Source organism: Protopterus annectens, chromosome 17.part0 (assembly GCF_019279795.1).
Source record: "Protopterus annectens isolate FY-2018-M chromosome 17.part0, PAN1.0, whole genome shotgun sequence".
NCBI classification, from domain to species: Eukaryota; Metazoa; Chordata; order Ceratodontiformes; family Protopteridae; genus Protopterus; species Protopterus annectens.
This window is the reverse complement of record NC_056751.1, coordinates 820,162,720-820,185,286: the sequence shown is the minus strand read 5'-3', so window position 1 is coordinate 820,185,286 and position 22,567 is coordinate 820,162,720. Positions and strand designations below refer to the sequence as shown.

Below are 22,567 nucleotides of genomic sequence, written 5' to 3'. Positions count from 1 at the left end.
TCCAGAACATGAGATGCATGTTGCTAAATAAACAACCATTTTTGTATTACAATTACATCTCCCAGGGCAGTTTAGAGGCTTTGTTGTCTCTTCCATGACAACATATAGACCATCATTAATGAATCTGCAGTAAATAAAGGATTTGTGTATGACACAGATTGGTTTTATTGTTTGAGCATTGGAAGACTCACACTGGTTCAAAAATTTAGATGTGGTTTGGTTTGTTTGTCATTGGTTACTACTGACTTGTTGCTGTTTGAGTCTGCACAGAGGCACTGCTTTCTAAACGTGGCCTTCTGTACAGAACAGTAATATGACTGATTATTTCTAATGTAGTACTGAACATGAATGCACAATATGGATGAATATTTCATGAATAATATGAGTTAGTGCACAAGTTCTGATATAAAAATATGTTCAAATGGCTGACAATGAGGTGAAATATATATTAGAATGTTCTGACAATGATGCGTGTGTTTAGTGAGTAATTATGAAGTTCCACTATATTAATGTTAGTGTGCACATCACATTTAATGACTGTTCTAGTATGACAGAATTATATGCATTTGTCTGGAACTGTGTCTATGTTCACGTCTTATTTATTTATTTATTTATTTGTTATTTTTTTTAACTGGGTTAGTCCATCTGAGCCAGTGGCCCGTTTTCAGTGGAGACCCAAGGAGAAAAGCTCCAACTCTTTAATCACACAACCTCTCTCCTCTCCCCTCTCAAACACTTACACGTCCACCATCCTATTTCCCCAGCCTCCAAATACTATAAACTAACAAACAGACATAGACTTCTTCTACTACACAAATTAAACTCCAAGATGACATCCATCCCAACTCAGGTCACAATGACATCAACTCTCAACACCAGCTATCTTCCTCATGTCCCACTCCTACTACCTTTATTCAATCTTGCACACATTCTCATCCCTACCTCCTGTTTCATAAAGCCTGTAACTCTGATCTGCTCCTTTTAAATCTCAACCTCTGTAGAATCATAAATAAAACCAGTGAATTCCATGCTGACCCATCCACCTACTCAACATATATAGCTATGATAACTGAAACCTGGTTAAAGCCCCATATTAAAGACAGTGAAATTCTCACAACAGGCTATAATATCATAAGAACAGACTGAGTTAAATGAGGAGGTGGTGCTGCTGTTATGTTTAAAGACACCCTCAAAGTCATACAACTAACCAGCACCCCTCCTGATCTACCCAACTCTGAAATACTGACTACCTGCCTTGAAATCAACATTAACAAAGCAATGATTATCACAGACACCTATCTTCCTCCCAGCAACAACTTCCCATCATAGAAAATCTACTTTACTGGGCAGCTACCAAATTCATCCAAGAAACTTTTGTGCTTGGTGACTTTAACCTGGATTGGAACACCTGCACATCAAATAACCCATCCAACTTTGTAAATCTCTTCAACTTCACCCAAACAATAACCTCTTTGACTCGTACAGACAAACACTCCAAAAAGCAGTCAACATTAGACTGGATCTTAACTAACAAACCTAGCCTAAGTTACCTAGCTGGTTGCCTACCTGACTCACTCAGCGACCACTCTCCAACCTTTCTTTACATAAAATGCGTGCATACACAAGGCAACATCTTTTATAAATACATCATTACCAAGTAAAACTTCTCCCCCACTACTTTTAACCTCCTACTCCAACAATGTGACTGGGCCCCACTTAAACACCTACAGTTTGATGCTGCTGTTCAGTACTTCAACACAATCTTCATTATAATTCTTAATAATCTTGCCCCCACTAGAAAGGTTTGCACTAAAATTAAGCCCCTCCAGTGGCTAACCAAAGACACCAAACTACTAATGAAGCATAGAGATAAAGCCTGGTCAGCATACCATACATCCAAAGACAAAATTGACCTCTTAACTTATCAACAACTAAGAAACTTAACAAAGAAACAGATCAAAAAAGACAAACAAATGTATTTCCTATCCTATCAACACCAAAATAAACCCCAAAAATTCTAGCAATCTGTCAGCCAGCTCCTTAACCCTGGTCAAACCTCAACCCCTCCCCCAGTTACCTCAAACAACCTAGACCCTATTTCATCTCAAATCAAATCCCTCTTCATCAACACCATGACCTCCCTACTAGACAACCAACCAACCCAGCCATTTTCTGTCCCCACACCTGCCCCAGATAATCACACCCCCTTCTCCTTCATACCCATACAAACTAATTAAATAAAGACTCTCTTAACCAAACTTAAACCTTGCTATATAGCTGCAGACAAACTCCAAATTGAATTTCTAAAAATTGCCGCTCCTTCTATTGCTTATCCCATTTCGATCTTGATTAATCGCTCTATTAAAGAACAAAATGTTCCAGTTCTGTGGAAAATATCTCAGATTATACCCCTCCACAAAGGTGGACCCTCTAAAGAACTAACTATCATCCCATAGCCATCCTTTCCCTTCTTTCAAAAATCTTAGAGAAATGCATCCACAACCAACTCATTAGCTGCTTCCTTAACAATAACAATAAATATCCTATTATATACAAATAGGAAAAATACATATAGAAAATACATCAATCATTCAGAACAATAAATACAATACTAATAGCAGCAAAATATTTAATAAATAAAAATATAAATATAAATTTTATAATTTAGCAGCCCTGGGTTTTAAAACACTGCTAATACTAATATGGTCAGTGAGACCAGGGTGTCTACCCGCGTCTAACTTCAACTGCCAAAACAATTCTCTGTATTCCACCCTGGACTCTCAGCTCCCTCCACGGGGATCGATTAACACTTGCTCTAGCATAAAAAAATGTATTCTCATGTCGTTACATGTTAAAGAGTGTCTATAAAAAGCATTTGATTCCTTTCCTCTAGAAACCTTGTATAAATGCTTATAAATCCTTCTCCTAAGTGGTCTCTCAGTCTTACCGATATAAAAACTCTGGCAATTTTCACAAATCCCAATATACACCACCCCTTTCATACTACAAGTGTAGTATTTTAATGCTTTCAACCTAAAACCCCTAGATGGAATACATAACTCACCCTTATCCAAAATGTAGCCACACTGTTGGCAGGCTCCACATTTGTGAGTCCCCGTCCTACTTTATCAGTAACCTGTCTAACAACCTGTTTCCTTTCAAAGAGTTCTTTAAGGTTGATGTCCCTCCTTCTAACAAAAGTAGGCTGGTTCGGAAGAAATGTTCTAGTGTCATCATTGAACTTTAAAATATGCCACTATTTTTTAATAATGTCTTCCACTTGGGTGGATGTAGTAGAAAAGGTGTGAATGAAGGCCCCTCTGTGTTTAAGATCACCTTCCTCAGATACCACTACTTCAGGCGGACCCTTACCTAACAAGGGAAAAAAACTTCCTTTCCCTGTTCATAATAACCTCATTGGCCATGTTGTCCACTTACTGTTTGGGATAAACTCTCTCTAAAAAAATTGAGGTCAGGGTCCTAACCTCTTCTAAAAATTCGGCAGTCACACTGGTCATTCTAGAGGCCCTAATCATCTGTCCCTTCACTATCCCTTTTTTTTGATAATAAGGTTGTCTACTCTCAAAATGTAAGTATGGGTTAGAAAACTAAACTTTCCCGTATAATTTGGACTGAAAGCAGTGGTTAATCACATCCTTATAAAGTGTAATGTCTAAATAATTGATGGAAATATCACTAACTGTGTATGTAAAGGCCAGGAATTCAGTAGTTTGGTTAAGATGCACCATAAAATCATCAAATTTCTCTCTAGGCCCATCCCACAGTAAACAAATATCATCTAAGTAACAGGTGTAGAATGTGATGTAACCCCGCCAATCTGTGTTAAGAACAAATTTTTGTTCCCAGTAGTACAAAACACAGTTAGCGTATAGGGGGCACAAGCGGCCCCCATCGCAACATCTTTCCTCTGTTAGTAAAACTCACCATTAAAGTGAATAAAGTTATTTCTAAGGATGGTGTCCATAAAATCCATAATCAAGTTTAGGGTGTTCCCGTCCAACCCTGATTCTGTTAACAAAATTTCACCTAACCATTCTAAACCCTTTTCGTTCGGTATGCTTGGAAACAACTCAACCACATCAATAGTGACTAACCAAACCTCCGGACCATATTTATCTTTAGACATTCTTCTCAAAAAGTCCCAACAGTCCTTTGTTATGTGTATCACAGAGTTCAAGAACTTTTTTAACTGAGAATCTATAAAAATAGCTAGAGGTTCAGTAATGCTCCTGTACCAGCCACAATAAGTCTGAATTTCATATTGCTGATCCCCTTGTGGGTTTTAGGGATACCAAATATGCAGGGAATTTTAGGTTTCTCTACGTGTAAAAAATTGTACAGCTTTTCATTAAAACTCCCCTGCAGTAAATGGTCCAACAAGTAAAAAGGAATTTTAGCATAAGCAATATTGCTCTCATTACAAGAAGCTATCGGGTAGTGTTCTGGGTCTTGCAGGATGTTAAATAGATGTGTGTCATAATCATCATTATACATTAACACCACCTCTCCACCCTTGTCAGGCTTCTTTACTCTACATTTTTCTTCTCTCAACTGTTCAAGTAAACATGTTTCTTCTTCTGAAAGGTTCGAACTAACCCTACCTTTAATGTCAAGATTCCTAACTTCACTTTCCACCAGCTCCTCAAAAACTTTTAATGTCTGATTAATTGGTGGGTTAAACAGGCTTTTTCTATTCAGTTCTTCTCTATTCAGTTCCTGTCCCTTGAAGAAAATGTGTAAGTTTAATTGTCTAATATACATTTTCAGATCTATTAATGTATTCACCATAGACCCGGGTCTGGAGAGTACAAAATGAAACCCCTTAGTGAACTGTTTAAAACAGACATCATTAATAACCATATCTGTGAAATTATATATAGTAAAATTATCTTTTTTTACATATTCTTTAGTCATCATCTGAGTTCACTTGTAACATGTTCACAATATAATCATTTTCCTCTAGCGGTGTCAACGACCCCATTACGTCAGTCGAAAATTCCAACTCTTCCCTTGCTAGAGCAAGATCCCCGTGGAGGGAGCTGGGAGTCCAGGGTGGAATACAGAGAACTGTTTTGGCAGTTGAAGTTAGACATGGGTAGACACGCTGGTCTCAATGACCATATTAGTATTAACAGTGTTTTAAAACTCAGGGCTGCTAAACTATAAAATTTATATTTATATTTTTATTTATTTACTAAATATTTTGCTGTTATTAGTATTGTATTTATTGTTCTGAATGACAGATGTATTTTATATATGAATTTTTCCTATTTTTATTTAATAGGATATTTATTGTTATAGTAGGGTTTTGACATTGATTTTATGAACTGGATTTTAAGATTTAAACCAAATACACCTCTATTTTAGAGTGGATGTAACATGCATTTTCTGAATACTAGAGCTGCAGTTCATCTTCATTATGCTTTTAATTAGGTTATTCCATGGTAATTAATGGATGGCATGCACACTTATTTGATTTATGGATGTGATTGGTTGTGCTGCATTATTTAAATATACTGGATGGGGATGCTTCTTTGTTCTGAAGAAGCCTAGTATTTTACTGGGTGAAAGTGTGCTAAACTGATTTTTTTATGAATTTCTGCTATTACTGTGTTGGTGAACATTAAAGGCTATTTTTTCCTTGGATCTGCTGTCCTGATTGTCTTGGGGAGACATGGTTACTGGTTGAGTGATTGTTCATTTTTTAATAAACTACTGGTCCAAATCCACAAAGCTAATAACTCTGCTGGTGAATCCCTGTTTGCCAACTTTGTTGGCAAAACCTGGAATTCGTTGCCAAACTATATAATCCTACAATCCTCCAAATGTTTCTTAAAAAAAAAAAACCTCAAACAGTATCTCAAAGTGAATTGGCTATGCCCATGTACCAACTCTGATTAAGTTATAAACTGAAGCCATATTCTGTAATTATCATAATTTGTAACTACGTCACCAAGTTCTGCTTCCAATCTGATGTCTCTTACTTTTAATTGTGTCTGTCCATGAGAATTGTGAGTCCCAACTAGGAAACACTACTAAGGCATTGTATATAATCGCTTGCTAACTTTTGGGTAATCTATATAAGTTTGTCTATGTGGAGCTTTTCTCCCTGGGCCTCCGCTGAAAACGGACATGTATCTAGTCGGACTATACCGGTAAACAAATATAAAATAAATACATAAAATAAATATTACTTTTCTCATTATAATTTCTATCCTCTGTTATCTTAATTCATCTTAGTATATAAAATACCCCCGTACTTGTATTGTACTATTGCTTGTATTGTTCTATATACTCTACTGTACTATTGCTTGTATTGTATTTTATTGCAAGTATTGTTGTTTTGTACTACTGTGGAGCTTTTCTCCCTGGCCCAGTTGGACACTACCCGGTAAACAAATGTAATAAATAAATGTAATAAATAAAATAAACTTACAATATAAGTAGATACAGTTTATGAAACCTTTCAAAAGAATTATATACATTTCAAAAGCATTACATACATTACAGTAAATACAAATTATAGGGGATACAAATTTTTAGACAGACTAGAAAGAAAAATAGTTACAGTCTTAGAAAGCCATTTTATAGTAATTACAGGCAGAACTAGAAATAAGTATATGTAAATTGAGTATACATGTTAGAAATAACAAGTTATTACATAAGAAGATCTATCTAGGTGAGAGACAGATATAGAGCACAAGAGATTATTGTAAGAAGTGGGTAATGGATCAATGAAGACAGCTGTGGTAGCAATATCAGAAGGTAAAGAGGTGTTGGGGGGAGTATGGGAGATTAAGTGGGATCTTGGCAATGGCAAGTGCTGGCACATTTAGGAGAAAATTTTCGAGTTCGGATTTAAAGAGATTTGTGCTAGAAATAGTTCAGATGTAAGGGGGGAGCTTGTTCCGAGCCTGGGAGACACTGTTTTTGTAAAGAAGTTTGCCAATATTTTTGTTAGGTTTGTAGGTGTCAAGTAGGTGCTGGTCTGAGCTACGGAGAGTACGGGAGGGGATATATGGGGATAATAGGGAGGAGAGAGAGGGACAAGCTAAGGGTTTGGAAAATAAAGAGTTTGTGAGTTGCAGCTGGGAGAAAAGTAGGTGTTGGCGGAAGTCCAGCCAGTGTAGTTGTTAAAAAGCAAGGCAGTGATGTGATTTGTAGGGTTGGTTACTGGCAAATTTTGCAATACTGTAATAGGTTTGACACAGTTTAGCTATAAGAATGGTCTGTAGATCAGTAAAGATAGGAGAGGCACAGAGAAGACAAGGCAGGAGGAATGCCTGCGCTAGAGTTTGTTTGGAGTCAGGAGTTAGTTTTTTTTTTATTTCTGTAGAGTAAAGTGAGTTTCTGGTTTGTCTTTTTTGATACAGTGCTGTATATGGTACTGAATTTCAGCTAGTCATTGATTACTGTGCCAAGCAGTTTTGTATGTGGCTCAGCATGAATAATGATGTTATCCAGAGAAGAAATGTTGAAGGTTGTTTTGAGGTGAGAGAGGGTTTTTGCAAGAAACAACACAAGTTTAGTTTTCTTGGGGTTAAGTATTAGTTGGTTGTCTGCCATTCTTCAATGGACAGAAAGCTATTTTGAGTAATGGAGAGGAAGTTATAAATGTTGTCAGAGCAGGTAATAAGCGTGGGGTTGTCCGCATACTGTATAAGGTGGAGGTTGTACAGGAAGTGTATAGTTGGTTGGTAAAAATATAAAACATTAGAGGGTCAAGAATGGAGCCTTGAGGGACCCCAGTATGAATGGGTAAGAAAGGGGAGCAGGTGGACTGCCATCTTACTAACTGTTTTCTATTTGTTAGATAGCTAGAGAACCATTTAATAGTAGAGGGGGATAGGTTAAGATTGGATAGATTATTAAGAAGTTTAGAGAGAAAAACGGTATCAAAAGATTTTGAGAGGTCAAGAAACAGGCAAGAAACAAGTAGATTTTTGTCTCTAGTTTCAGCAATGGTCTGAGTAAATGACCGAAGGGCAGTGGATGTACTATGATGGGGTCTGAATCCGTGTTGAGTAGGGGTCAGGAGGTCATTGTTTATTAGGTAATTGAGTAGCTATATGTGTATGCATTTTTCAAGAAGTTTAGATAGTGGAGAGAGGACTGCAATAAGTTGATAGATGGATGGTTCATTATTATTGCCTCCATTGCATAATGGGATGGTGTAAAAGGCTTTCCATATGTCTGGGATTGTGGATTCCTGTATGGATCTATTAATCAAAATGGAAACAGGATAGGCTACTGAGTGAACAGCTAATTAAAGAAAGAGGGGAGGAAGGTTATCAGAGGAGGGGAAACAAGCTTTTAATTTAAGCAGAAGTGATTTTATGTAAGAAGTTGGGATGGGGTTAAGTGTAAAATAGTTATTATTATGAGAAATGGGAGTGGTGTATGTGAACTTAGGGTTTAGACCATTCTGGGTTAGTTTGAGAATAGATTCTATGAAACAGGAGTTTAAAAGAGTGGCGGTTTCAAGGGGAGTTTTGTCAGGGTCAGGGTAGGGGTTGGGGGAGGTAGGGTTGCCTGGTTACAGGACTGTATTAATAAAGTGCCAGAATTTTTTGGGTTAGAGTTATAGGTGAGCTGGGCATTAGAACAGAATTTTTTCTTAACCTTGTTAATGTGCTTTTTCATAAGTTTAAGAAGTTCTTTATACTTTTGGTGAAGGAAAGTAGATTATGTTTTAATCCATTGTTTCCAGGTACTATCCCTTGTTTTCATAAGAGTGAGGGTGTCATTTAAGAGCCAAGGGATGTGGGTTGTTTTGATTCTAACTTTTCTAAGAGGTGCCAGAGAGTCAACAGTGGCAAGGAAAGTTTGATTGAAATATAGGACTGCATCATTTAGAGGGGTGTATGTCAGAATGGACCAATTTATGGAATTCAGCATGTTGTTGAAAGTATCATTATTAAAAGAGGAGAGGTTGTGACATTCTCTATAGAGATGGAACTTAGGTACCTGAATAGAGTGTCGATGTACTTGGATAGGAAGGTGGTCGCTTAGGGAGTCTGGTAAGGTAGTTGTGTTTCAATTGAATTTAGGGTCAGATGTTAAGAATAAATCCAGGATGGAGCTATTGTTATTATTTTTGTTGAAACAAGTGGGTGTAGTAAGTAGCTGATGAAAGCCATAAAGGTTGATGTTTACGGAAGGGCTGGTTGTGGATAGTTTTTGCCAGTCAATATTGATGTATGCTAACAGGATGGTTTCATAGGGAATATGGAGTGACATCCATGAGAGGATGGATTCAAGGATGGGAATATTGTTTCCAGGAGGAATATACATAGCAGCAAGGGTGCATTTCTTTTGGGGTTAAGGTGGCAGTTTATGATAAGTAGTTCAGCTGGATGGAAATTTGGATGGGTAATGGTTGGGGGATAAATTTAGATGTTCAGAGTACATGACTTCAACTCCATCACCTTTTCTGGTGACTCTGTCTTGAAGGTAAATGTTGTAGTGGGGAGCAGGATTTCTGTGTTGGAGATGTGAGGGTTTAACCAAGTTTTGGACAGGGTTTGGATGTGTGGGGAGTATAGGGTAATCCAGGAATGTAGTCCTGGGGTGTTGTTAGGTAGGCTTTGTATAGTAATAGACTATACAGCAAGGTGTTTGCCACTTGAGGGGCAGGGAAGACAGTTAAAGTTGGTGGCAGATGGGTTGGTGGAATAATTTATAGGGGAGGCAGGACCTAGGTTGGGGTTCATAGGTTCATAGGTAGATACTAGGCTATAGGCCCTAGGGCCTATACAAGCCTATCCAAAAAGGTACCCTGACTTTCACCACCCAAGAAAACTATTTTCCTGTGCCTCTGTCAAGCATAGCCACAGAAGTGATCCCCGGGGTGAATTTCCTATTACCCATCCAATCATCAAGATTTTTTCTTGAAGAGTGCTTGTGGGTGGATGGGGTGAATGTCCCCATCTAGTAGAAGTGTGTTTAAGAGTGGGGGTGGATTAGTGAGGTAGTGCTAGTGACATAATGATTTTAATTTAGGTTTATGGGATGTGTGTGTAAGGATTTTGTGGCTGTGAAGTTGGGTATGGGAGGTTTTGAAAAGAGATGGAGAGATACTGATGGTAAAGGAGGGTTCCTTTTGTTGTACAGAAAGTGTAGTGGTAGTCAAAGGTTGGATATGATGGAGTTGTGTTTCATAGGAAGTAAGGAGTGTGACAGAGAGAAATACATCGGGTAAGCTGAAGAGAACTGCCATGGTTTGAGATAGAGTTTTAAAATGAAACATTAGATGGATGTGAGATGAACTAAAGCATTATTTAATATACCTTTAATAATTATTTGATGTAAGAGAGAGTTTGTAGAGAATGTAAGGTATAGTGATCTGATTGGCTCAGTCAAGTGAGTATTGTGGTAAGGGGAAATGGGAGGGATTTTGTGAGGTGAGTGATGGGACTGGATAAGTAGTTATAGTGGGTGGGCAGAAGTTGATGGTGGTGAGTATAAATGTAATGAAAGTGGGGGTGGGTGAAAACGGGGGTAGGGTTGGGGAGCGGAGTGAGCCTGAGCGTAGTGAGGGCAAATGGAGTGGGTAGAATGAGAACTGTAGGGAGAATAAAACAAACAGTCACTTGTTTCTCTATGTGTGTAAAATCTACCTAAACATAAGAAAAACTTTAGCAAAGAGAAGCTAATATGCTTTCTTGTTTTCTGTGGTGTTAGGCTAACATAAAGTTAGTAAATTCCAAAAAAGTAGCTACCATAATATCTGTAATATTCCTATATCTGGGGGTGGGGTAGGTATAAGAATCAAGATGGAATCTATATGTGTTTACTTAAAATAGTAAAGGGTTTAGCTGGGGGGGGAGACCCGGCTGCTGACCGAGGTGGTGTGCTCTCCCAGTATTTAAGTTTAAGAAGTAAAAAAACATGCAATAGTATGGGGCTGGTGCTTGTTTCTGTGCAGGGATGATTCTGGAGCTCTGTATGATTAGAATAAAAGCTGCAGTAGTCAAATAGGGTAGTATTCAGGCACTAAGGTCAGAACTAAATAAAAACAAATAAAATAAGAGCAATTAAAGAAACAGGTAGAATAAGGAGCATGAATAAACAACAGTGGAAAGATACATTACAGATTCAGTTACCCTGTGTAGCCATTTACTATAATACAAGCCATATAAGGGAAGAATGCAGTCACAGACGCCAATAATATAATAACACTGTTTCAGTAAACACAATATGCTATGCCATAGGATTCTACTAATTCAGAAAATGGCAGTGGAATTGCAGCTTCTTCTTCTTTCGGCTTTTCCCGGTTAGGTGTCGCCACAGCGGATCACCTGTCCACTCAAGATCGGCAGTGGAGTTTTACGGTGTCGAGTTGCCAGCCCAGCGCCCAACCTTCCACAGAAGGCACACACATGCACACACTCACTCCTAGGGCTAATTTAGAGTGTCCAATCCACCTACAGCATGTCTTTGGGATGTGGGAGGAAACCGGAGCACCCGGAGGAAACCCATGTGACCACAGGGAGGACATGCAGACTCCGCACAGAAGACACCAAAGCCGAGGATCGAACCAGAGAACCTCTTGCTGTGAGCTGGCAATACTAACCGCTGCATCACCGTGGCTGCCCACAGTGGAACTGCAGCTAGCAGTACTAAATAACATCACTGTTTAACAAGTGTGCTCTGGTGATAAACAGCTGAGCTACACTATGTTGAATGCTAATACTAACCAAAGTAAGCCAGGCTAACAGAATAATCAACAGATGGTTAGCTGACTCTAAACTGTAAATATAAACACATAGTGCAATTTACTGTAGTTTCTAACAGATGTAACTTGAGCAAAATGTATAACACTTGCAGGAGAGACACAGCACACCAGGTGAGAAGTCAGCGAGGAACTGTTGTTTTTTTTTTTTAACCGATACCCAAGTTTCTGGTAATATTTAACAACTCTTTCTTGGCAATTAGAAGGAGGGGAGGAAAAAAGGTGTTTCAGGAAATGCTAGAAAGTTATTTAATGTAATACTTTATTCATGAAATGTATTTCCCCATAGGTTGAAATGTATAGAGTTTATTTCCAAAAGAAGGTATGCTTGCCTGATAAATATGGGAGAAACATCAACAGGACTGACTGCAGTTATATAAATGTATTACCATTTTTATGAAAAATGTAAAGTTGTAATATGTAAATGTGATGAAATAATGTTGCTTCTCTTTAATGTGTGCTTAGATAGTTGGCGACAGTATTGCAGTGATAATGGTGCAATAGATAGCACAGTCACATTTGAGGCATAAGACTGTGCATTCTATTCCCCAACCAGATAGTGCAGCATAAGGGGATGTTGCACTTCTGAGTGTGTTTGTCCTTTGGATTAGTCATCAAACGGAGGTCCCATCTATTTGACTTGGTAGTAGTTCAGGAGGATGAAAAAGATCCCACAGCACCTGCTTAAAAGAGTAATGTAAGTTCCCAGATGCCCTGGTCAAATTTCCTCTAGTTGTATAAATGCAACCTTGGATCTTCCCTGAAAATACTCTGTTAGATTAGTGGAACTAACTTGGTCAACAAAAGATAAATAAAAAGACAGTAGGTATGGGAGTTGTCCGATAAAGTTGAGTATAACACTGTTATGACTGACTGCAATTATTTGGATGTACTAACACTTTTGCATCATGGCTGTAGTTGTCAGAATTATGAAAATATGTAAGAAGAACTCAGTGCTAGTGTTGCAAGTATTTAGATAAAGGAATATGGGGTTTTAAAATGCTGTGTTGCTGTATATTGTGCTTTTGAAATTCTGATAACAATATAGTACTATAAGTGGTTTATGCAGTACCATCCTGACTACCTGATATACCTAGTCATGGGTGAGGTTATTTATTATAGAAGTAATGCCAAAAACTACAGGGGTTATCATAATATTCATGGATTTCTACTGGTTATATATAATGAAGTTGAGATAGTGATTAGGCATGCTTGGCTACGTATAGTTATGGAAGATTATAAGCCCAAATGAAAAAGTGCAAGTGATACTACTATATTTTTCAAGAATAAATTACCTCTATGCAAACTGATAAGAAATGTGTGTTGGTGAACTCATTTGATAGGAAAAGACAGGAGTTCTTTTTGTGGAACAAGTCAAAGCAAAATGTGGTAAAAGAAGAGTATATGCTAACAAGTGTTTTTTTACGGTATGGATGATTGTTACCAATCTTGGGTTACCTTAATATTTGGGTAGTATGCATGATTTATTTGTAAGTATTTTGATATTATATTACAGTGTGCTGATACTGGTTTGCTGAATGAAGGAATCTGATAAGCTGATTAAACAGAATTTTACAGGCTCATGCTATATCGTTGTTGTGAGTGGCTTGGGAATAGATGTGGTTTACACTTTTTTAATGTTATATCAATAGTCACTGAACAGCACTTCACCTATGAATATGTGTGTGATTTACTGGAAGATACAACTGGCACTGGAACTGCTAAGGGAAGTTCTATAGTTATGATATATTCAATCAGTGGTAGGGTCTGGTGACCTTGTATTGCTGATAACTGTGGCGATACCTTCTGATGGGTATTATTTAAATTCAAATACCCTTTCCATTAAGAAATGTTTGTCAAGGCTAAATATAGTGAGTTTGGTGCACGAGCTGTAGGCCAGTAGGGAAAAATGGTATGTAACAGTGTTTAAGGTGGTCAGAATTTATACAGTGTGTGAACACCATGATGCTTGAAAGAAAAGTCAGATTTCCTAGAGATGGAAATCTTTGAAGGTGGAGCTGTATTGGCAGTAATGAGGACTGGTAACTTAAATGGGATTACATGATTCCTGGGGGAGTATAAGTAAGAAAAATGAAAAATATTACCTGTGGGTGAGAAGTGTATCTATGTATGTATGTATGTATGTATATATATATATATGTATATATTTGGAAAGTTGAACTTCATATGCTCAAGACCATATGTTTGGTTTTCCGAAAAGTCAATGCATTTGTTTGGAGACTGCAGTACAATGGGGATTGGAGAATTTACACTTTTCACCACTGTAGTGCGATGTCACAGTTGACATATATAATTTGCAGGGGTTGTAGGGTTGCAGGGTGTGCTTGCCCCCTCTGCAAAAATGTAGATTTATGTTGTTTTCAACTTTTCAGAAAGTCGATCACATGGTCTCGACCATATGAAGTTCAACTTTTCGAAGAGTCAGTATTATGACATAGACCAATATATATCTCTCGCTATATGTATATATATATATATATATATATATATATATATATATATATATATATATATATATATATATATATATATATATATATATATATATATATATATATATATATATATATACATATACATATACATATATATATATATATATATATATATGGGTCTACTTTGTTTTGTTAAATCTCATTTCACTGAATTTCATTTCACCCCAACCACAGCGATGAAAACACAAATTACTGAAAATTCATTTCACTGAATCTCATTTCACTGAACTGAACTTAGTATATATAGCACTGTGTAGAGTACTGTAAGGCAAGTAAAAGGTATATGCCCTTTTCCACACTGTGGTGCAATCCTGGAATTAGTATACATAGTTGGGGGTGTAAGTGGCATAGCCCCCCCCCACCTTGTTTGTTTTATATTGTATTTTACCAAAAACTTCAAAACAATACATTTTAAACAATAGACATGCATAGTTGCAACACCAATGACTAACTCTCTCAAGAAGACAATATGTACTCAAACTAATAAAGATTTAGTGGAAGACTAATATTAGGTAATCTTCAAAGGGGAAAGAAGGTATGAGGAGAAATGCAGGTATAAGAATGCATACTGAAAAGTTATCCAGGAATTGAAATAAATTGTCTCATATAATGGAACAGAAAATGGCCTACTGGCTGAACAAACTCCAGAGAAACAGCTATTCATCTTCAATATGTCAAACTAAATGGTACAGAAAAAAGGAAAGTTAATTTGTAAGCATTACGTCTGTAATGAAGATTATATACTGGTGACGAAAAATAATTCAGATTACTCTTCCTATAACTAGTAGTTATTTGACTAAGTCTGCCTGTAATGTATGGAATTCTTCCTTTTCTACTGATTTCTGTGTTACGCTATATGTTCATTGTGGAGCTTGCTTTGTGGGCCCCAGTGACTACCACCCTTGGGTCAGTGGGTATTTTAAGGATTGAAAAATTTGCAATGGCAAGTAAAGAAAACAAACATTGCAGTTTTGTTAGATGTGATTTATTAGTGCCCTACAATGCAGAGTTCTGGGCACTGCATACACTCTGTTTCTTTGTGGCCAGACTTGCTACTACTATATGTTAAGTGTACTACTAAAAAGTGATGGAAAATAATGTTCTCTTTTCTTTAATCATTTAATAATGGGAAACCATGACATTCTACAACAATACTGATATTGTCATTGGTGGAGTATAACCTCCATACAAGTATAAAGTCAGCAAACAAGTTTTAGATAAAATTAGCGGAAAACCTTACAATGTGCGAAAGTCCACTCTGGAGTACGCTGTTCCGTGCTATCTCACACTGGTCACATGTCGAGAACTTCCAGAGCTGTGCAGCTATGGCATATTCTTCCATGAGTGCTTCCTGTACAAGAAACACAGAACAAAGCTGAGCAATGTGCTGGCATTTTTTATAACAAATTATTTGTGAAACCTTAAGCATCTTTTTCTCCAAGAACGGATTTATTAGGACATTATAAGGCAGTACATCCAGTATGCAGAACATAGCATATAACATATTTTTTTTTTCTTCAAATGGTATTCTAAGGTAGATCCCCAGAATGTAAGAAGAAATCAAATGGGGATACACTCTAATGTAATAGTCCCATTTCATACTTGGATAACTGAGAACATATACACATAATAATTAAATATAAGATTATTACAAAATGAAGGTGCAATCACACTTTGCATTTGGTACTAGACCAGTATCAGTAGAGCAAAGTAAATCAAATATAAGCAACAGACTGAATGAGTGAGTCTTGGACATAGAAGACAATCCAGTTTTCATCACTTCTGCACACTTGTTCTTCTTTTTAAGTTTTCTCATCCTATTATTAACACTTCTAGGCCTTAAGTCCTGTCTGCCTGTAAGACAACTGTAACTGTTTGTTTTAATAATCCTGATGAACATTATTTTCTAAGTTTTCACACAGTATTACCTATACACAACAGTTTGGTATACGGAAAGAGAGACAATAACAAGGAAGCAAGCAGATATTTAAGTTACTATAACCTCAGTAAGCTATTTATATTTCTCAAGCTCTATGCTTACTGCTTTAGTGGTCTGTTTATTTTATGCGATTTAGTATACAAATAATGAATCTATAGTAAGGTATTTGTTGTTTTAAGTATAATAGTTCCTTAAGGTAATGTACAGTCATTTTGATGTCTGTCCCACTGGTTAAAGCAACTTGTCTATAATCACACATTTTCTTCTCAGTCTTAAATTTCTGCTGCTTTCCTTGTTTTGTATATTTATTCTTACAGAAATATATATATTGTGTAGAAATTGCACCAGATACTGCTTTTTACACCTTCCAGTATAATACTAGTCATTTTGTTTCTTATGATTATTTTGTTAGGTAAGAATCTTTTCCATTTGCTGCTTGTATGCATTTTAAAAATGAACTTACTTTATCTATATGTACATTTCTATCTTTAAAATAACTATAATAAAGCTGTAGATTTAACAAAACATATATCTGTACCTACCCAAGTGAAAGAGGAATCATTTTTATTACTTCGTCTACATTACAGAAAGTTTATTTGAAATTTTACTACGTCATCAAAATTTACCTGTACTATAAAGTTATCATCAATGGTCTAGATCTACATAAAGTATAGCGAACACAGCAGTACAGTCCACAAAACATAACTATTTGAACCACTACAATAAGAAACCCGGAAATAACAAAATTTCCACAAAAGCACCAATAAGCATAAAGCCACACCAACACGTCAAAACCCTAATCTCTACAACCTTTCCAAAAACAATGCACACGTGGCTACAATAAAATACTGTAAATATTCACATAAATTAAAAAGATATCTAAATCCATAAATTATATCACACAAAAAGGTCACTGTACATGCACAGCAGAAACCTGAAAGAAATCCCTCCCACAGAAATAAAGAAAATAGCAGTGCTTTTTTTCTGAGAAAGGTCTAAATGAAACACGAAAATTAAGTTCAAAGGCAGTTAGTTTTACACATAGAATGAAAGATCATCCTCAGACAAACAATGGATTAGCACATCAACTTCAAAATAAAAAAGTAACAAAAGCATACATTTTAAAATAAATGAAGCAAAACATTTAAATTTATAATCATATATGATTCCCTTACTCACAAATATTTATGTTACTCCTCAAGACAACTACAATGAATACATCAAAAGCATCAGCTTATTTATCTTACAAATATAAAATGTGGGACAAGAAGACTCCTGCTGAACCTGTTGCGTGATGAATTTTTAAACCATTGTTTGTAATCCTGAAGTTGGGAAGTTCTTCAGCTGACACACTGAATACTTCAGATTTAGGTGTGCTGTGACAGGTTTCCATGGTGAAAAAGGGAAGTAAGCTAGTGATGGAAAATTTGTGGTTTAATATAGGATATGGAATATTAGATATTTCAAATTTGGGATCTTATGCATTACTTGTATCAACACATTATAGTTTGAGGGAATTAAGAGAGCAAAACTAGGAAGACAAATGTGAAAAACATTAGAAGTAATTGTGAGGAGAGAAAAAGTAGGATTTTACATGAATTTGGAGGAGGAGGAGGAGCGGTATGATAGGAGGTTTTATTAATGATTTGTTAAATACCAGCATATTAGATAGATTTTATTGACAATTTCTCAATCTCCAACATATGGAATACTTCCAAGCTTTAAAACAGAGCACTACTGATAGATTGGAGAACAATGTGTGACTTCTTTACCTGCTCTGCTATATTTATCTTTTGTTCTGTGCTGCCCACCTTTGAATCTTAAACCTGCACGCTGTGTCTCCTGGTTCACCTAAATCAGACAAACAAGCAGCAGAACTCTTGGTCTAATCCATTCTGGGAATGCTTTATTCCTTGTATACTGATTAACAAACAAAACCTTATGTTCATGTAGGTATTTGGGCAATAATCTAAAATGTTTATTGTAGTTTGGAATATTGTGCAACAGTGCTTCATGAGGTGTTTGGCAGTTAAAACAAGCCAAAGATGGAAGTGATTTAAACTTTCCTATGTCACATCTCCTCCATGGTCTTTGTGGATTTGTATTTGTGAGCAGTGTATTTTAAAATTCCACACACCATCTATTCTATGCCTGCTTATATGGCTTTTAAATTGCCCTGACCTGGTTTTCTCACACTTACAGTTGCAGTGATCAGCAAAACAACTTTGTACCTCAAAATTAAAAACATTTTTTTTAAAAAAACAGTTGCTTCAGGGTGGTCTATCACCTTATGCTACAAAGATAAGATTGTAAATTAAGGTAGCAGTGCATGCTACAAAAATTTTAAGCAGTGAATTAAGGCAGTAGTATACAAAGTCTTTTAAGGCTACTAGTCCAGTCACTGCTTTTGTTACAGATCCCAATGCTTCTGTACACGTTTGCACTGATTACCTCCCACTGACATGCGGGCTATTACCCATTTCATTTTCCTTTTACCCCAAATTCCCCAGCCACCCCCCTGTATCATCAAGCTTAAACATTCTGAAGGCAGATCACTTTGCATACGTTATTCTCATCCTCTTAAAGAGACAACAATATATCCATACAATACACAACACTAACATCCACTTTTCTAAGCTTCCTAGTATTGCATGCTTGCTACAAGCAAATACACTATTTTGTCCCCTCTTCCCAAAAGATACATACCTTTACAGGTATTACATCATCACTGCCTTACTCAATACATAGATTGCTGCTAACCGCAATTCACCACGCCTCCTGAAAATGACTGCTCTTAACCCTCGTCATACTGAATATAAGCTCACCTCAAGCTGTATAATACAAAACACTCCATGCAACACTTAAGCAGTATAATTCCTTATTTGTTGAACAAAAATGCCTGTGTTCACACACACAGTCTTAAATAAAACATTTCCATTTACCATGCAAAGGACACACATACAGGAACTAACCAAACTAACTCTCAACCAAGTTAATCAGCCTCACATCTTACCTGTTATTTTGCTATAGCTAGCTGGATAAACTCACTCTAAACCAGGACTTAACCAACTTATCTTTGCAAACATGAACATAAGCTGCATTAATAACAAACTGTCTTAGCTGGAAACATGGCTGAAAGAGTACAACCCCACTGTCTTATTATTCACCAAATCATGGTTAAAAGCATTGCTCACTCCACCTCTCCCCCCATCCATCATACAAAATGACTCTATTTTTTTATAATAATCATCTCAGTACCAGCCCAGGAAGAGAAGTACTTAACACTAGTTAGAACAGACAATCTCTTAAAGCCTTTTCTCATCCATAATAACACAGCCACTTAAACCCTTTCCTCTTCCATTACACAGCCACTTAAGATGCAGATCTTTACTGGTCCCTCATTGAAATTGCTATATCTGGACACAAAAAAATGTATGCCATCTCAGATACATTCCACCTCCTTTCAATATCACAACACTAGAGATTATCCTGGATATAATCAGCAGTATAACTCAGCATAACAAATTCATCGTTTTGGAGGAATTCTGACTTCCAAGAGCCACTGAAATGCAAACTCTGTCAAACAGCCTTACATGGAAATTTGACTGGAATAGTCACTACAAATATGAGATACAACACTCATACAAGTAAGCATACACTAATTAATGTTTATACACTTTGCAGATAAATGCAAGGCAGTCCAAGTACTTCCCAATGCACTAAGCAACAAATGCATAGTAGTTGCATCCTAACAGGTTAAGACCGATAAGCCTCCAGCAAATTATATAACATGCAGAAGAGTTTCAGAAAGCCCAGCTCTTCTAACTCAACTGGCTATAAACTGGTCACCCCTCTATATAACAACTTGTTCTGCTCAAGCTATGTCCATTTTTGTTAACAGTTTAACCAAAATACACAACAAATTACATCTGCAAAAAATGGAGACTAAGGTCCCAAAATATCTCCTGGCTTACCCCACAAATTGCCCTAGACTTATGAAATACAGGCAAAGTGTGGAAAGAGGGGAAAGAAGACTTCAAGAATGCAGAGAAGCATGACCATTACCTGCATCTCAGAAGGTTAGCTAGACTCAATACTGCTAAGAAGGCTAAGTTAGACTACTGCAGGAACCAAGAGCAAATTCAGCTCAGCAACCCAAATCAGTTCTGGAACAGAGTCAAAACCATATTGAATCACAACATCTGTACCCCTAAAAATAAACATAAAGACCTTCCATCAGCAACAATTAGTGGACTCAAACACAGCATTACTAATCTTCCATCAAATTATACTTTTAAACCTGGAAACATCGAAAATCTGGATAAAGCATCATGAAAAGTAGGTACAACTGGCCAAATATCGGTGCACTGATTAACATAAAATTTGCATATATAATTGTGTGACCCCACCCACTCAAATGAACTTGTGGAATACCAGCATTCAAACACAAACTGAAGAACAGACAAAATAGTAAACACAAAATACAACCAGAACAGTAGTGTTTTGTTTATATAAACATTTGAACTTGTATCAAACTTTAAACTTGTATAAAACTAAAATACAATTTTCTTTTATAGAAATAAAATTAACTGCATTGAATTGAGAGAGATGGCAACAGCTGACAACATGCAGCAACAGACCCCATGTAGGAAAACTAGATAAAGGGGGGGTTGAAGATAATAATGCTGATTTAATTCCAGTCAAGCTTGCATTGCACTAGTTAGCTAGATTATGAAAGTTCACCGGCCTTTACCTTCTCAGACAAAAGGATTGTTTTGGTGTATCTGCATGTTTTTGATCTATATTTTAGACAACTCCTCATTTTACTGATGTGTATGAGGCTGTCAAACTCTCAACATGTTAAAAAAACCTTAGTGCTCAAGTTGACAAACTGACAATGTTTTATGATTGATGATCATGAACCCCCCCCCCCACTTCCTCAGCACAGGTCATTTCATTCACAGTCAAGAGGCCAAGTAAACCTCTTTCTGTAAGCAGGACTATGGTTAATGTGAAAGAACAAATATTGTCTTTTCCTGGTAACCAGCAAAAAAAAAAAATATATATATATATAGATATATACATATATATATATATATATATATATATATATATATATATATATATATATATATATATATATATATATATATATATATATATATATATATATACATATATATATATATATATATATATATATATATATATATATACATACATACATACATACTCTTCTCAGGGATGGCTCATGACTCAGAGAAAACTGATATATAGGTGCCTTGCCATGGAAAACTACTGGCAGTATCTCCTGGAAAAAACTAACATAATTCACAAGTCATTCACAGACAGCAACATTTTAATTAAAAATTATCTCTACAGATTTCAACTCTGACCTTGTACAAATGCAACCGTGAAAGCAAGAAAGAGAAAATACAGTTGTGTACACTTACCATAAATGTAGATGTTTGAGTATATTCACTGTTGCACTCATTACATGTGGGTAATCTGCTGGCAGGTTGCCCTCAGTCGGCCTGATTAACAAAGTCTTGGGTCCTGCGTCGGTTGCTGTCCCTTCTTCCATGACGTCAGGGGTATAAAACATGCAGCCAACGCCATTACATCAAATTTTCTTGCCCCACATGTCAGGTGCCCCCCAAATGGGGGAGCAAATAAAATTAAAAACACAAAAAATATACCTCCAACCAAAAGCAAATATACCAAAAGGGCTTTTAAGCTAAGTAAAAGAAAGTAGAGGAATAGCCAGAGAAAAATAGGGGGCTGGAGGGAGGGTAACCAGGACTGCGACAGTGAATACACTCGAACATCTACATTTATGGTAAGTGTACACAACTGTACTATGTTCTTGATGTTTCACTGTTGCACTCATTACATTTGGGTAGATTCCCAAAGCTATGGTTGGGTGGAGGGAATTATACAGCATTAGGACCAGCTATAAGGCCCTGCAGGACAGCAGTGGCAAAGCCAGCTCTGGATTTAGAGAAGAGAGGTAAATGGTAATGTTTGGTGAAAGTATGAACTGTGCTCCAGGTAGCAGCTTCTAGAATGTCCCTGGTAGGAACACCTCTGAGAAAGGCTGTTGAAGTAGATGCAGCCCTGGTGGAATGGGGTCTGATCCCCTGGGGGATAGTTTTTCCATGGTGCTTATAGCAGAAACTAATACAATGGCTTATCCATTTGGACATGGTTTGCTTTGAAATAGCCTTTCCCTCTGCCCCTGCAGCAAATGCTACCAGCAGTTGTTCAGATTTTCTTTGAGATTTAGTCCTGTTTAAGTAAAATCTAAGCTGTCTGTGTACATCCAATGAATGCAGAATCTGCTCCCCCTTGTTCTGT

General features: G+C 36.7%; 1 protein-coding gene across 4 annotated transcripts in view; it reads right to left on the bottom strand.

The window, feature by feature from the left end:
• Positions 1-22,567, bottom strand: part of AMPD3 (adenosine monophosphate deaminase 3) — a 740,405-nt gene that overhangs the window by 22,980 nt on the left and 694,858 nt on the right. For all 4 annotated transcript variants that reach the window (XM_044059408.1, XM_044059407.1, XM_044059406.1 and 1 more), the window contains one exon: positions 15,512-15,622. In XM_044059408.1, coding sequence (XP_043915343.1) covers positions 15,512-15,622 — 111 coding nt within the window. The remainder of the gene's footprint in view (positions 1-15,511; positions 15,623-22,567) is intronic.